This window comes from Chelonoidis abingdonii, chromosome 1, assembly GCF_003597395.2.
Source record: "Chelonoidis abingdonii isolate Lonesome George chromosome 1, CheloAbing_2.0, whole genome shotgun sequence".
Lineage (NCBI taxonomy): Eukaryota > Metazoa > Chordata > Testudines > Testudinidae > Chelonoidis > Chelonoidis abingdonii.
In genome coordinates this window covers 114,536,497-114,552,929 of record NC_133769.1, presented here as the reverse complement: position 1 = coordinate 114,552,929, position 16,433 = coordinate 114,536,497, and the positions used below count along the sequence as shown (strand labels likewise).

The 16,433-nt window shown below is 46.0% G+C and overlaps 1 protein-coding gene across 4 annotated transcripts in view; it reads right to left on the bottom strand.

Moving 5' to 3' along the window:
- Nucleotides 1-1,263: 1,263 nt before the first annotated feature.
- The window catches only part of AMN1 (antagonist of mitotic exit network 1 homolog), a 76,093-nt gene continuing 60,923 nt past the window's right edge, over nucleotides 1,264-16,433 (bottom strand). For all 4 annotated transcript variants that reach the window (XM_032782975.1, XM_032782976.2, XM_032782978.2 and 1 more), the window contains 3 exons: nucleotides 14,448-14,504; nucleotides 4,541-4,652; nucleotides 1,264-1,557 (listed from right to left, as the gene is read on the bottom strand). In XM_032782975.1, the coding sequence (XP_032638866.1) occupies nucleotides 1,484-1,557; nucleotides 4,541-4,652; nucleotides 14,448-14,504 (243 nt within the window). In that variant the 3' untranslated portion in view covers nucleotides 1,264-1,483. The remainder of the gene's footprint in view (nucleotides 1,558-4,540; nucleotides 4,653-14,447; nucleotides 14,505-16,433) is intronic.

Genomic DNA, 16,433 nt, shown 5'->3' with positions numbered 1-16,433 from the left:
CAAAAAAACTTCAGGACCAGACTTCAAAGAGAAACTGCTGAGCTTCAGTTCATCTGCATATTTGACACCATCAGCGCAGGATTAAACAAAGACTATGAATGGCTTGCCAACTACAAAAACAGTTTCTCCTCCCTTGGTTTTCACACCTCAACTGCTAGAACAGGGCCTCATCCTCCCTGATTGAACTAACCTCATTATCTCTAGCTTTCTTGCATATCTATACCTGCCCCTGGAAATTTCCACTACATGCATCTGACGAAGTGGGTATTCACCCACGAAAGCTCATGCTCTGAAACGTCTGTTAGTCTATAAGGTGCCACAGGATCCTTTGCTGCTTTTACAGATCCAGACTAACACAGCTACCCCTCTGATATTTTCTTAATGAAATACTGTTGGAGAATCAAAACATTGGAGGGTCATCTTAACTACATATATTAAATAAGAGTTAAGGTCAAGCCCAAACCTGCTGACCACTAGGACAAAGGGCCTATTGCTAAGATAAGGGCTATTGTTAAGTGAACCAACCCCTTGGCAAGGTTTAAGAATAATATGTAATAATAATGTTAAGTTGCCTGGCCTTTATTAAGAGTGGATAATTTATGTTAGCATAGTATCTGGTTTACTAGAACATTTGTTTTAAATTGTCAGTGTGTCTTAACTAAAAGTAAAGAAAAATGGATGCTTGCAAAATATCAAATAATAGGATGCTTGAAGGAAAAAAACCTACTGTGCACCCAAATCATCAAGAGCATAAGAGCAGATACATTAAGATTAACAGGAAACGTCTGGATAAGGTGAATGGGCAAGATAACGTGTTTAATAAGCATGAACTGCATGTGATTGATTTGAAGGAACCAATTAGAACGGTGTTTTGTATAAAATGAAGCATGTATATAGCATGAAATATACTAAATATGGACAGAGGAAAAACATGATTAGATATGGGCATGTGTGATGTAGGGGCTATGTAAGCATATAAAAGATGTGAATTGTTAAGAATGATTGGAGCAACACAGAACCCTGCCCAAAAGACCAAACTTGTCTGGCCTTGGTGATGAAAGAAACAGCCTACAATGCACTAGGACTGGGTAACTCATCACTCTCTGATCCTCTCCTGCTTTATCTGTTTTACATATGCTTTGTGCTATAATTAAGGTGGCAAGATACTGCCCTAATTTTTTTTCATAAAGCTTTAAAATTAATTATTCTTGTTAAATTGGTGTGAAATGTGTTTTTCACATAAAGATTATCAGACTTGTGATGTAAAGAGAGGCATTGCTTTAATTACAAGAAATATCATTTAACAGGGTATTAGGCACACCTAAGACATGAAAGGACTTGGATGCTGACAGAGAGCTCTAGTAGAAACAAAGAATGAAGGAATCTGGTATTACAGAAGACAGTGGTTACCAGAGAGAAAGCTGTTCCCCACAGATGGTTGTTTCCTGAAAAAGCTTTACCATCTGGGAACTTTATATAAAAATCAATAAACAGTCCATGTCACTTGCTTAATTTTGTTTGGTCCAACTAATTGCTCCAAGGCTTCTCGGGAACGATCTGCCAAAAAAAAAAAAAAAACCCACAAGAAAAACAAACATTATTAATTGTTTATAATGTATACAGATACTGTGCAAACAAAATAATTTTGTAATACAATAAGATACAGGAATAATTTATTTCTTCATATTTGTTTAACTTGCCATTAGCACAACATATGGATTTTTTTTTTTTTGTTTGCTTCATATTCTGGGAATGGACATTTGGAAAACAAATCACATTTAAGACACTTTTATAGCTGTAATAGTTCAAAATTGTGCTGTTTTTTCTTTATACACCTCTACCTCAATATAATGCAACCCGATATAACACAAATTCGGATATAACGTGTTAAAGCAGTGCTCCGGGGCGGCAGGGCTGCAGGGCCGGCTCCAGGGTTTTTGCCCCCGAAGCAGGAAAATAAAAAAAGCCGTGATCGTGATCAGCTCTACTGCCACCGCTTCAGTCTTTGACGGCAATTCGGCGGCGGGTCCTTCACTCCGAGAGGGAGTGAGGGACCGGCTGCTGAATTACTGCCTAAGAGCCGGACGTGCCGCTCCTCACCATTGGCCACCCCAAGCAGCTGTTTGCTGGGCTGGTGCCTGGAGCTGGCCCTGTGGGGCTGCGCACTCCGGTGGATCAAAGCAAGTTTGATATAACGTAGTTTCACCTATAAGGCGGTAAGATTTTTTGGCTCCTGAGGACAGCGTTATGTCGAAGTAGAGGTGTGCCTATAATAATAAAGCACCATCAAGCAACCAGACACTAGATTACAAGAACACACGTTGGTAAGGTAGGTTTTTTTCTTTTAGTATTTAATAAATACACTCAAGAATCCCTCAACCAATTCAGTATTAGTTGGTCTTTTTTTTTTCTTGGTAGGCATCTGAAAAGCTGTGGGTCTTGAGGTGGTTTGAAAGAGAAGAAGGTAGTGGACTACAGATCAATTCAAGAATAGCATTCCACATACAAAGGGCAGCACAGCTGAAGGTGTGAAGATGGTTATGGAAGCTTGAGCTTGATGCAGAGGAGAAAGGGGAACCAGTGGAAGATTGAAGAGGGTGGAGATGGGAATGACAGGGTCAGAATGACAAGCAAAGATGATAACTGTAGCACCTTCTTAAGAGGCTTTTCTGGTGCACCAATAAAAAAAAGATCAAGAGATTTTTGCAGGCAATCTGCTGTTTTGTATATTTAAAGTTTTAAGTAATTCCTGGGCTAAGGCAAACATTGTATCCCTATTTAACATTTATATTGTGCTGGCAGGTCAGGACTTTATTATTCCAGGCACTAAGAAAGCACCACCTTCTAATGTTTAAGGTAGAAACTCAAAAAGAAAATGAAACGACCAACAAAACAATTACAAATTAAATCCAGCTGAACCACTTCCAGGGTAAATCCTAACTAAGGCCTCGATAAAAGAGAACACTTAAGCCAGTGTTTAATATTAAAGCATCTGTTTAAGCACTTTCTTGAATGGGGACTAAGATACTTTGAGTCAGATCCCCAAAGAAAACTGCTTCTTCCATCTTTTCATCAACTCAATTCACTTCACATTGCTGGAACGACCGATTACTCTTGCATCCAGGAGCACAACCATACTTTTCCTAAGGAAGATGTCCAGAGCTCTCCCTCCCCAGCCCTGCACCCAGCTCCACAAACTGCCCTCCTGCTGCTCCCATATGAGGCTGAGCTCTCCTTGCCCCACACCCAGCACTGAGCTCTTACTCAGAGAGATGGTCAGGCTGAAGAACACCATCTCCAGCAGGGGCCAAAGGTCTGAGATCCCCAGATCCCTTCCCCATGCATCTCCACTTCCCCAAGTGCCCAAAGTCTTGATCCAATCTGCCTACCCTTCAGGGGACTGGGGGTTCCAGTGCCCATGGGTGCTGGAAGGATGGCAAAGGTGGTGGTGGGTGGGTGGGATGTGGAGGATGAAAAGCAGGAACATGGAGCCACAGTGATACTCAGATTTGGTCTAGCCACCCCTCCTTGACAGAAGTGTGGCTGGGACAAATTTCCAGTTCCGGTCAGGGGACAAGGGGAGGGGCTGCCCAACTCTCAATGCACCCCTGCTTGCATCATTGATACCAACTGAGTTTATTCATAGCTTGTTAAGTGTCTACTCTTGATATTAGTTTTACCAACCGCAAAACCACTATATTAATGCACAGTTAAAAACTGGTATTTTAATAATCACAAAAGACTCAGGAAAGATAAAGTTATGGCTTCCCATGGCAGCTGTAACAGTCCTCTTGCGCAGCCTGAATCTTCTCTCACACTAGCATAACTCCACTGACTTCAGTGGAGTTCCTCCTGATTTGGATCTGTGTGAAATTAGAATCCGGTTCTGCGCAATGTATTTATTTACCAGTTTCTACAGAGTCAACCACTGTGTGAGCTGGGTGGTACATGGACACATCAGATAGGTCACTTATGAAAACTAAGAACAAATGGGAGGTGGCATAGTCAGTTGGATAGTGGACTAGACTGGGAATCAGAAAACCTGAGGTCCTATTCCCTGGCCTGCTTAGGGATCAAAATAAGTCACCACTATTGACACCAATATAGTTTCAGCTGCATACAAGGATTGGAAACAAAGCTCAGACAAATCAAAGAGAAACCCATTAAACACAAAATCCTTTTAAATAAGGTATCAATTTTACACAGTAAATTTTCAGAGCAGAACAGCACTTTAAAACCTATTACTTTTGCAACCTCTCCACCAATGCTTCATCTACACCAATATGTGCCTGACCTGTTGTGTCTTGGTTTGTCTCTGTTCAACTGCCAACTCTTGGAGGCAGGAAACTTGCCTTGCTGTTCTGGAAAAACCCTTGTATATTTACATCACTGTCATTAATAATCATTTGTTATTTGTTTTCAGGAGCATCCACAACTTGGTAAGTTCTTTCAAGACAGAAGAAAGGCACACTCCCTGCGCCATACTTTGGGCTGACTGTGGAATGAATACTTTGCTGGCAATCTGCTTGATTTGACTAACCTGTTATCAGTGGGCATCCATGAAACAGCAGAATATAGATCTCCGGACAGCAGGTAAGGACAGCTTCCACAGCTACATCTGTCAGAGTCACACAGCATTCCATGTGGATCTCCTATTATGAAAACAAAAACCTGGTAACCACATCCGTTACTTCTAAAGCACAACTTTTATGCTGTCCATTCTAATGTCATAGATCTGCACAGATGGTGATTTTTAGGTTAAATATCCAGCTCTGTAAACCAACTATGAAAATGAAGTCCTTTTTTATGCCCAAAGATTTCTGAGCAACCATATATTCACAAAGATGTGATAGATAAAATGATTCATGCTTTGCTGTTTTTGTGAAATGATTCTATGACCTGCTTTCATAACCAAAAGTAAACAATTGATATGTACATTAGCCAAGGAGAACAACGTGGAATGTTTAGAGTACATCAACAAGCAAATAGACCTATGTACCCCACGTCTGCAAACCCCTGAAAATACGCTTTGTCAGTGTGGTCTGATATGACGTAAATAAAGGTATATAGATGTACCAACTGCTATGCTTCCAGTAATGGCCTTTTAGGGCCCACGTCCCATTAGCAAAGGGTCCATCCCAGGGGTCAGAATCTCTTCCAGGTGACAGAGCCCGTAAGTTGTGTGTTGGTTTATATTTTGGCAGTTCAAAATATAAATGGTCACCGGGCCCTAAAGGTCCCCCGGGAGTCGAATCCGGGCCACCTGGGTGAAAACTAGGAATTCCTATAAGCCCGGGCAGGATATCCGAATTTAGAAGCCCCAGGTATGCATGTAATATCCCCAGCCCTATAAGCCCGTGCAGACTAACTGATTCACCGACGGCATTGCAATGCTCACATTTCCATGCCCCTGCTCCCGTCTTCCATATACAATTACAGCCCCATTGTGGTTGATTGGTATTAGACCAAAATTGCTTAAAGTGGGTTGTTCGGGTCCCATTATAGTGTTGCCATACCCATTGCTGTTTTTGTGAAATGATTCTATGACCGGCTTTCATAACCAATAGCAAACAATTGATATGTACTTTAGTCAAGGAGAACAACGTGGAATGTTTAGAGTACATCAACAAGCAAATAGACCTATGTACCCCACGTCTGCAAACCCCTGAAAATATGCTTTGTCAGTGTGGTCTGATATGACGTAAATAAAGGTATATAGATGTACTAACTGCTATGCTTCGGGGTGTCACTCCTCTGGCATTAGTCGGGGAGGGCACCCGTCCAGCTGGTCGTATAATAAAGGTCTGGATAAAACTCAGTTTTGTTCTCTGTGCCTCCTTGGAGTAATTGACTAGCTGCGGGGAGAACGAGCCCATTTGGCTCACAGATGGGGGGAGGGATAGCTAAGTGGTTGGAGCAATGGCCTGCTTAAACCCAGCATTGTGAGTTCAATCCTTGAGGAGGGCATTTAGGGAAATGGGGTTAAAAGAAAACAACAAAAACCTGTCTGGGGATTTGTCCTGCTTTGAGCAGGGGGTTGGACTAGATGATCTCCTGAAGTCCCTTCCAACCCTGATATTCTATGATTTCTAAGAAATCTTGGTACTTAGGTTGAACCTTAGTGGATAACTGTGACAGTCAGGATCCAGACACCCAAAAAGGGGAACAGAAGATTTAAACTACAAAAATGAGCACCTGAACCAACTGATCACATACTATATTATTGTGCTATAGAAATGTATTGAGCAAGATCTTTTATGAAAGCTTGTAATGTTTTGAACTTGATCATTATGAGGTATGTATACAGACTGTGGCTATGTAGTTGTGTACATATAAAAACTGAGCTCATAATTTGTGCTGCGACATTCAGTGCCTCCTCACTGTGAGGGAAGTCAGGCAGGGAGGGGCTTCCTCCCTTGCCACATGAGACTAGCTCCAAGCACCAAACATTGTACAACCCAGGAAAAGACAAATGAGGAGCTATTCAAGTTAATGGGAAAACACTGAAACAACTTGAAACTGAAAAGAAAACCCCAGTCTTGGAAAACTAAGGGTATGTTTACACATAGGGTATGGCTACACTTGCAAGTGTACAGCGCTGCCGTGGGAGCTTTAAGTGTGAGTGTGGTCGTGGCGTACTTCACCTCCCCGAGGGGATTAACTTACAGTGCTAGGAGCCGCGCTTCCAGCGCTGGGGCACTGTGTACACCGGCGCTTTACAGCGCTGTATCTTGCAGCGCTCAAGGGGGTGTTTTTTTCACACCCCGAGCGAGAAAGTTGCAGCGCTGTAAAGTGCCAGTGTAGCCAAGGCCTTAATATGCTACAGCAGTGCAGTGTAGCTGTGTAGACACTACCTACACTGACGGGAGGGCTTCTCCCATTAGCACAGTTAATCTACCTCCCGTGGGCATAGGTAATCCACCTTCTGTTGACCTACCGCTGGATCTTCCATGATATCAGATGTAAATTCTGAGTGTAGACCAGGCCTAAGAAGGAGGGAGTTTTCCCCAGTTTGAGTATCTATAGTGGCTGAAGAAAAAAACCCTGCAAACCATTAAAAGTGGAAGAGGCTTGAGCAGAAGAGCATCCAGAAACTGAGTGATGGCATCTAGGCTGCAAGTGGTCTGTGAAACGCTGGATCCTCCCTACAGTTAGGAGGTACGCTGGAAAGCTGTTCAAAGCCAATAGGTAACTTGTATTAGAAAAGGAAATATTAATGTAATTTAAAAGTGTAAAGCTTAAAGTTGCATTTTTATGTTTATTTTCTGCTCTTTTATATTTGCTTCCCTTGCTGTTTCATTTTTTAATCTGGGATTTTTTCTATTAAATAAACTGTTTATTTTTATCTCAAACAGGTCTCTGGTGTGCAAAGTGTATGGAATGTATGCGCCAATGCAAGCTGGTGTCTGGGGGGCTGGTTTCATGCCTTTGGGGGGTGACTAACCAGAGGGGAAAAGTCCAAGTGCCTGGTAGTTGAGAGCTTGGGGTGGATGGATTTGGAGAGGCTTGGGACTGAACAGGCTGTTTGGATCACCTTTCAAGGGGTAACTAGGCTGGTGGAAGGCAGCATGAGACCTGTATGTTTGTGGGCTGGATACTAGTGTTAGGGATTTGTAACACAGCAGCACAGCATTAGGACACCCAAAGTTACAGGCAGGCAGTGACATAACCTCTTACTGGTCTGGGCGATCCCCAAAACGTCACAGTAATTAAATGAGGAAATGTATGCAGTCAAAAAGGAATTAGTATAATCTTATTCTCTGAATCTACTGACCTGTGAAGAATTGCGTCCAGATGTCCAAAGAGGGAATACTGGTAATTGACAAAAAATGATTATCACACGTGTTCTGTGATTAATGAAACACTGGTGATTAACGAAGGGTGCCTATTACTAAGGCTATGTTTTAGTCATGAGTATTTTTAGTAAAAGTCATGGACAGGTCACGGGCAAGAAACAAAAATTTACAGCCTGTGACCTGTCCATGACTTGTACTATAAACACCTCTGACTAGATCTTAGGTGCTCTGGGGGGCTCTTGGGTGCTGCTACTGCTTTTGGGATGGGGACTCCAGGGCGCTGCTGCCGCTGCTTGGGGGGGGGGGAGCATGCTGCAGCTGTTCTGGGGGCTGATGGGGCAGCCCGGGGTGCTGCGCCTACTCTGGCATCTTCCGGGGCAAGCTGCTTGGGGCCACCCGCTGCTAGGGCAGCCCTGTGGTCAGCCACACTGCCATTGCAGAAGTCCCAGAGTCCCAGAAAGTCACTGAATCTGTGACTTCTGTGACCTCCATGACAGACTCACAGCCTTACCTATTACCAAAGATGTGTGCTGTGAGTGACAGATGCTGGTGACTGACAAGGTTCTATCAGCCACATGTTCTCTAACTGATGAAATAACGAACCATTGATTGATTTCTAAGTCAATAAGAGTCATTTGTTTTCATGGATAGTTTTGGTAATAATGTATTAGTTACAGATGTCTTTTACAATTAAGTAAATAGAGACACCTAAGACAGAACTCAGTTAAATCAATCATGAGAAATTTATTTCTTTTTTCAAAACCCTACATAGGAAGAGTTCTGAGGCAGCTGAATTTGGAGTGAATTGTGCTGCACTCACTTCTTCAGTTGTCAGATCGGTTTGGTAAAGTATAATATGACGCTGATGCCAGCTTTGGTCAGAACTGTTGGCTCAGCTGGAAACAGAGACCACGTCTACACTACGCGCCATTTCGGCGCGTTAAAATCGATTGCTCGGGGTTCGATATATCGCGTCTGGTCTAGACGGGGATATATCGAACCCAGAGCGCGCTTAGATCGATTCCGGAACTCCACCAAAACAAATGGAGTTCCGGATTCGACATGGCGAGCCGCGCACATCGATCCCGCGCGGTGAAGACGGGTGAGTAAATCGATTTTAGATATTCGATTTCAGCTACGCTATTCTCGTAGCTGAAATTGCGTATCTAAAATCGATTTTCGCGCGTAGTCTAGACGGGGCCAGAGAAACTCACACCAGGAAGTTAGGCCAGTTCACTTGTGTATTAGCAGGGGGCTGTTAAATGTCAGTGTATATATTTGGTGTTTAAACTTCATAAAATTAATGCGATTTCTGCATGTACTGTTTTCATGTACCTGTATCTTAACTTTTTGCATTGTATATGACCCCCAATATCTAAATAACCCTCCAAATATGGAAAAAGCCTTGTATAATGCAAATTAAGTACTCTTATGAGAAAGGTAATGCATCTCCACACTTCAACGCAATTGGTCATTGTGAGGGCATTCAGAGGTCAAAGACTCTAAAAGCATTCCTCTCTCACTGCTATCTAAGAAAAAATCATGGCACGGGATAGCTGTTAAGTCAGATTGTTCTAGGAGAACGAACATAAATCTGGATATAAAGGAAAATCCTTCATCTCTGGACTGTTTGGATTCAAACAGGGTAGAATAACTGAACAAGAAGACAGAGATCCCCAGAATTATTCTCGGTAGCCCTAAAAGACTAGTGGGAAACTGGCAGATTATTACATCTCAGCTACCATTTGAAATTACAGACGGTGACTCACCTGTACATATATTTTACCTGCTATAATCTTTCAATAACTCTATTTTCTTTTTCTTAGCTAATAAATCTTTAGAATTGGCTACCAGTGTTGTCTTTGATGTGAGATCTAGGATGTAACTCGGAACTAGTGGGACTGCGGGTAACCTGGAATATTTGTGATTTTTGGTGGAAGTAACCATTTATCACATAGTCCAACTTGCCTGGGTGGCAACATAGTACGTAAGACTACTGTAGTACTTTGGAATTTCATTGGGTTGGTGAAATCTAATTATAAAATATACCACCAGATTGGGGTGTCTGCCCTGCTTTTGACAGTTTGCCCTGAGGTAGGCACTCACAGTTGCGAGCCACTCCAGACAACATGACATATACATTCATCTCTGAGTCCTGCTGTATTACTCTCTATTCTATAATCTCTGATTAAATATATTCTGATTAAGCTAATTATTTGGCATCTCCTATTATCATTATTAAAATTCAAATATGCAACACCAGAAAGGACTAACTCTACCTCCAAAGTCTGTTCGGGCCCTTCTTTCAGGGCACAGTTTTATTCTTCAAACATAAGACTCACACGGTAACACCTAAACAAAGCTATCCTCCTAACCAAAGCAGGCTGCAGGGGCTGACAGGTCTATCCCTTGAATAGTCACAGGTGAGGCTGGGCCCAACTCCCCTTAAAGGGCCAGCCACCCTGTGACACAGCCTCTTAGAGTTGTTAATTAAAAAGAAGAAACTGATTTTTAAGTTTTGAATGCATTCCTATGAATTCAACTCTTCCTGCTCTGCTGACCCTTGTGTTGCTGCAGATTGCTATTTGCACTGGTGCAGCTACCTTACTGCAGCTACACTGATGTAAAAAAGACTACTGTAGAAAGGGTCTCAGTCTTTAAGAACAATTTTTTCTATATGACTTGCTTTTTTTATTCCACTTTGGGCTGCTCTACTCTGAAAACTTACATCGGCATAACTGTCTCTCAAGGGTGTGAAAAAGCCACAATCCTGAGATGTAGCTATGCCAATGACAGTGCTAGGTCAATGGAAGAATTCTTCCGTCGATCTAGCTATTGCCTCTCAGGGAGGTGGATTAACTACAGCGATGAGAGAACCCCACCGAGGAAGTGGAGGAAGAGATGGTGGGGAACGGCGGGGATAGGGGAGGAGGATGGGACACAGGATAGTAGGGAGAGGAAGTGGGAGGGGATGGGGAAGAGGAGGGGATATGGGAACGGGTGGAGGGAAGCAGGAGCACGGCATGTGGTGTGCCCTCGGCAGTGGCAGCAGCCCCAACAGGGAGGCGGCCGCAACAGCAACAGAGCAGTGACATCACTGCAGCAGCCACTGGGGCTCCCTGTTAAGCCGTCCTGTCCGCCCCCAGCACTGGCAACCCAGGTATCACTCCAGGTGGGGGGAGAGAGTCAGTGAGCCAGACGTGTGCACTGCCTCCCACAAATGTACCAGTCAAACTATGCCTCTGACAAAAGCTGGTGACTTGAAGGCTGCCTAATAGTCAGGGACGTCCTTAGGCATACGCAGCATACACAGCTGTATATGGCACCCAAAAATTTGGGGCATGACCCTCACTGGCTGTGGCGCAGACTCCTCTCCTCCCCCTCCCCCATGCTGGGCCAACCCAACCCCTTGGCCCCTCCCCTCCGCCAGCTGAGGGCTCGGGTTTGGGAAGGGCATCACGAGGCCAGAAGCAAAAGTTTGCATGTGAGTGAGCAGAGGGAGCCAGGTGGGGGAATACTTGGGGGCTCGGAAGAGATGGGTGAGCCGAGCTCGGGGGGCGGGAGGGAGGAGGGTGAGCCGAGCATGGGACTTTGGGGAGCAGGGGGGTCGCAGAGGAGGAACTGGGCTGGGGGAGCTGGGTCAGACAGGGGGCAGGCTGAAAACAGAGCAGGGGGGGAATATGTGGAGGCTGGGAGGGGTGGGGGGAGCTCGACGGGGGCAGGGGTAGAGCTGGGCATGGGACTTTGGGGAGCTGGCGGCAGAGGAGGAACTGGGCTAGAGGGAGCCAGGCTGGGAAGGGAAAAGAGCAGGGAGGTGTCTGTCTGGCTCAGTGAGCGAGCAGTGAACGCACTAGGGCCTCCTGAGGAGCAGGCTGGTGGCCCCAGGGGAGAGCAGCTATTCCAAGCAGCCCCACACTGTACGTGCACCTCTCCCCTCTTCTGCCCACATGCCCTGCCCCATCGGCAACTTCCTGCAGTCTCTCTCCTAGTCTCTTTTTCATTCCACTTCCCTCTTCTCTGAAGTTTAAGCCCAGACGCTGCATCCCCTTTGGACTGTCACCTCTCCTCCCTTCCCCAGCAGCAACAGAAGTGGGCTGGGAGGAGGGAGAGAGGCACACACACAACCAGGCTGAGGAGGATGGAAAGTTAAAGGAAAATAAAAGGTGGCGTTTGCTTATTCTGCCCATTCACAATATTTCAGTGTCAACAGGAGGAAACTGATACTAAAACAGTGGGAGGAGGGGGATGTACCTGGAGCAGAAAAGCAGCAATCAAGGTTGCAGAATGCAAGGAAGGGAGCGACTTCTTAGCTGGGCAGGAGGCTGGACTCGCACTTGACAAGGCTAGAATAGCTGAAAACTTTTATTTAGAGAAAAGGGACATGATTTTTTTTCTTGTGGATCTCAGTATCTCCAGGGCTGTCTCTTAAGCTGGTAGCATTTTGAACGAGGGAGAGTTCTAAGCAGTGCAGAGTTGAGTGGGATTTTAAAGGTCCCTTCACGAATGCAGCACCTTCTTCCTCACCCGGGGGAAAGACCTTTAAAAACGGTCTTAAATAATCCAAAACAAGAGCCACTGTTCAAATGAGACATGGCTGCTTACGGCTTCAGCCCCACTGTTGAAGCATTGTTGAAACTGCGTGCTGAGTTATACCCGGTACAATCCTACTGAGCTGTGTGTGGCAACCAGGTGTGTAAATCAGGGCAGAAAAAAAGACTGGGTCCTGAATATAATTCCCTTTTTTATTAAACTGCACATCCCAAGCACCTCTTTACTTTTCAGGTTTAGAGGGAAATGATCTATTTTAGGGAGAATGAAAAGCCATTTGGGAATTGATGGTCCAGAGCAGTGGCAGGCAGGGGCCTGGATGAGGGCTGGACTCAGCCATTGGTATCAGCCACTGGTATCAGTTATTTCTTTTTTGTCAATCAAATAGATTCTGGGTCATGGCTGACATCCCAGCCATCACGTAAAATGCTTCCCGGTGGCCTTCTGACATGCACACAGAGATACCTCACCGCCAAGTTCCTATCCTAGGCAGGGCCAGTGCCATTTTGTGCCCTCAGCGAAACTTCCACCTTACGCTCCCCCTCTGGCCCAGGGAGCCAGGGCTGTCCCTAGCTATTTTGGTGCCCTAAGCATCCCCTCCATGGGGGGAGGGGGCTGTGTGGGGCCCCAGGCCTCCACGAGGAGGCTGTGTGGGGCTCTGCTCCAGGCCTCCACGGGAGGGGGAGGCTGGTCCCAGGCCTCCATGGGGGACAGGGGGCTGGCCACTTCCTGCGGGATGTGGAGTGACCTGGTCCCAGCCTGGTCTGCTCCCCTGTCTCCCAACTGTGCCACCAGTGAGTGCGGGGGGTGGTGGTGGTTCCCCCCTCCCATCAAGCCTGGGAGTCAGGGGAATGGAGCAGGCTGGGGCTGGGTCACTCCACTTTCCACAGGAAGTAGCCAGCCCCCTTCCCATTCCCCACGGAGGCCTGGGGCCAGCCCCCCCTCCCGCTCCCTCTTGCAGAGGTCTGGGGCCTCAGCCTGCTCTGCTCCCCTGGCTTCCAGGCTTGGAGGGAGGGGGGAACCGCCCCCCAGCACTTGCCGGTGGCACAGCTGGGAGCCAGGGGAGTGGACCAGGCTGGGGCCAAGTTGCTCTACTTACCATGCAGTGAGTGCAGGGTCGTGCCTGGCTGCAGTCTTCAAGGGAGTGAGAGCGGGGGCCATGGGGAAGAGCCAGGGAGCCCCCCCTGCGGCATCTCCCAACCTCCCCTTCCACAGCTCCCAGCCCTGCGGAGCCCCCCACAGCAGCTCCCCGCTCCCCCTCTGCTTGGGCAGCCCCCCTGAGGCAGCTCCCGCCCCAGCTCACCTCTGCTCTGCCTTCTCCCCTGAGCACACTTTTTGGCGCCCCCAAACACTTGGCGCCTAGTGGTTGCACCCGCCCTGATCCTAGGAGGCGGGGGAAGGCTGCAGGATGATCTCCCACCTCCATCCAGCCAGTGGCCTATGCTTGCCACTGCCAAGCTGGAGCCTCCACATTTATTTATTGACAAAGTTTGCAGAATTTTAAAATATTGTGCACAGAATTTATTTTTTTGGTGCCGAATTCCCTCAGGAACATGGGGTGCTGGCCAGTTGGGATGGGGGAGCTGTGAGAGGGGTGCTGGACAGTAGGGGAGGGTCTGTGTGGGGGAGATCACTGAGCATAGGGACCTGTGGTGGAGATCTCTGGGTGAGGGGCCACTGGGCATGGAGGTTGCTGGGCATAAGGGGGTGTGGGGTACTGGGCAGGGCGACGGTGTGGAGGGGGATGCTGGCAGTGCAGGGCTGGGTTTGGGGGCACAGGTGGGAGGGAAGTGCTGAGGTTAGGGGTGAAGGTGGCACAATTAAACTGTGTTTAATAAGATGCATGTGGCAAGTTTTCCAATACTGTAAGCTTATGTTTGCATTAGTAAGAGCAAGTCAGGCATAAGGGCACCAGTTTAATAATACTGTGTGGGCTTCATAAATCCTAAGGACGGCCCCACCCACAGTCATGGTAATTGCCCATGCAAATGTAAATGCATAACTTGATAATATAAATAAGATTTTTCCTCTGGAATTTTAAAAATGTACAAATGTATTTACTTTTAACATTGCTTTGTACTTAGAACAGGTTGGATGAGTTACCTTTAAATTCTTTGAACACATCCCACTAACTAGTGCTATGACACCATTATCCGTCACCTAGAAAAAAAAAAATTGGTTATTGGCATATTAGATTAAAGAATGGCACGTACATATCTTTTTAAAAAGCAGTAATTTTGGAAGAACACCAGAAAGAGTGCAATGACGCATCCAGTGCAGTAATGCAACTGATCCCAGAGAAGCAGGGAATGTATTTTCAGTCATTAAACTTACACACTTTTTACATGCCCTGTGCTTTAGACTAAATCATTTAGTTTTCCTCTGAACTGACACAGGAGAGTTATGCAAATACATATTTTTATTCTACTTAGTGGTTTAAAATCTAGACAGTAAAGGTATCCTGTTGTAGCATGTTCTTGCTGTATGATCCAGTTGAGACTGCCACACTTGGGCTGTATCTACACTAGCTTTCTGTTGAGAAATTGTCAACTATTGCATTGCCAGCAGTGCAGTTCTATCAGACGTAGCAACAACGGGAGCACTAGTATAGATACAGCATGGGCATTTTTAATACAAGGTGTTGAAACATGACATGCCTGTTTCTAAAATGACTGAGTTGGGCCACAGGGAGATTTTCTGAAAAGGGGTAGTGTAGACAACTTTTGGCAGCCTTCTCTCGGCTTAAAATTTTATTTCTGCCAGCCTTGAACTAAACATAAAATTGAAATGAAAATACACACTTTTTAAAAATATAGAGCCAAATTCACGGCTAGGGTAAGTAGACATGACTTCACTGACATTTACACTAAAGGTGAACTTGGCTCACTGTGGTTTTGAAACTGTGGCCACGTCTACACTACGCGATAATATCGAATTAGCTAAAATCGGTTTCATAAAACTGATATTATAAATTCGATTTCACGTGGCCACACTAGGCACAGTAATTCGGCGTTGTGCGTCCATGGTCCGAAGCTAGCGTCGATTTCTGAAGCGTTGCATTGTGGGTAGCTATTCCGTAAGCTATTCAAATGTTCGAGTGTCCTCGCCCCTTGGGAATCTGGAGGGTTGAAATCCTTGTCGCGGACGGGTTCTTGGGTTAAATGTGTCAGTTCTTCCCTCCTCTGGAAAACACAGCTGAACAATCCTTTCGCGCCTTTTTTCCTTGGATGCTGGCAGACGCATAGCAACGGCAACATAGGCACCGTTCGCTTTTTTTTTTTCCAGCACCGTATGTGTCCTGGATTGCGCGGACGGAGGCGACTACTTCAGCGCTACAACAGCCGCATTCATTTTGGTTTTGCATGGATAGCAGAGATGGTTACCAATTGTTTGTAACGTCTACTTTGTGGAGTAACTGGCAATGAGATTGACGGGTTATCTCCTTCCTCTGTACTGTTACTGCTGCTATTGAGTGCCCTGGCTGGATTGGCGGGAGCGGCAAGCAAAACTGGGAATGGACTTCCACGATGTTCAATCCACTCCTTATGGTTTCTAATAAATAGAGTCAGTTCCTGGACTAGATTGGCGGGCAAAGTGCACTAGAGGGACCAGTGTATCAGAGCACAGCTGTCCGTGTCAGTATTCCAGGGCGGTGCCCCTGGCAAAACACCGTTGCTTCCCTTCCTCCCACAACCTTCCTGGTGCTTACTGTGGCAGTGTCCCCCCCCCCATTTGTGTCATGAGTTATAAAGAATGCGGAATAAGAACGGACTTGTTATTTTGAGATAAAATGAGGGGGAGGCAGCTCATGCTATGACAGTCCAGCGGACAATAAAGGACGGAACGGCGGAGCGTGTGCGGGAGGAGCGAGGAGCCCGCACTTCTGCTGCTAATGACATCCAGGCAGTTCAGAATCTTTGTCTTTCCCAGCAATTGGAAGGGCTGGGCGGCATAGAGTTGATGCTCAGCCCCAGTGCTCTTATGATGAAGACTGTTATAGCGTTTGTCCTATCTACTGGCAGTGACCAGGATCATACTGTTTTTACCCAGGACCCCATATTCAGTTAAAAGCATTGGAGGCACTCAGCG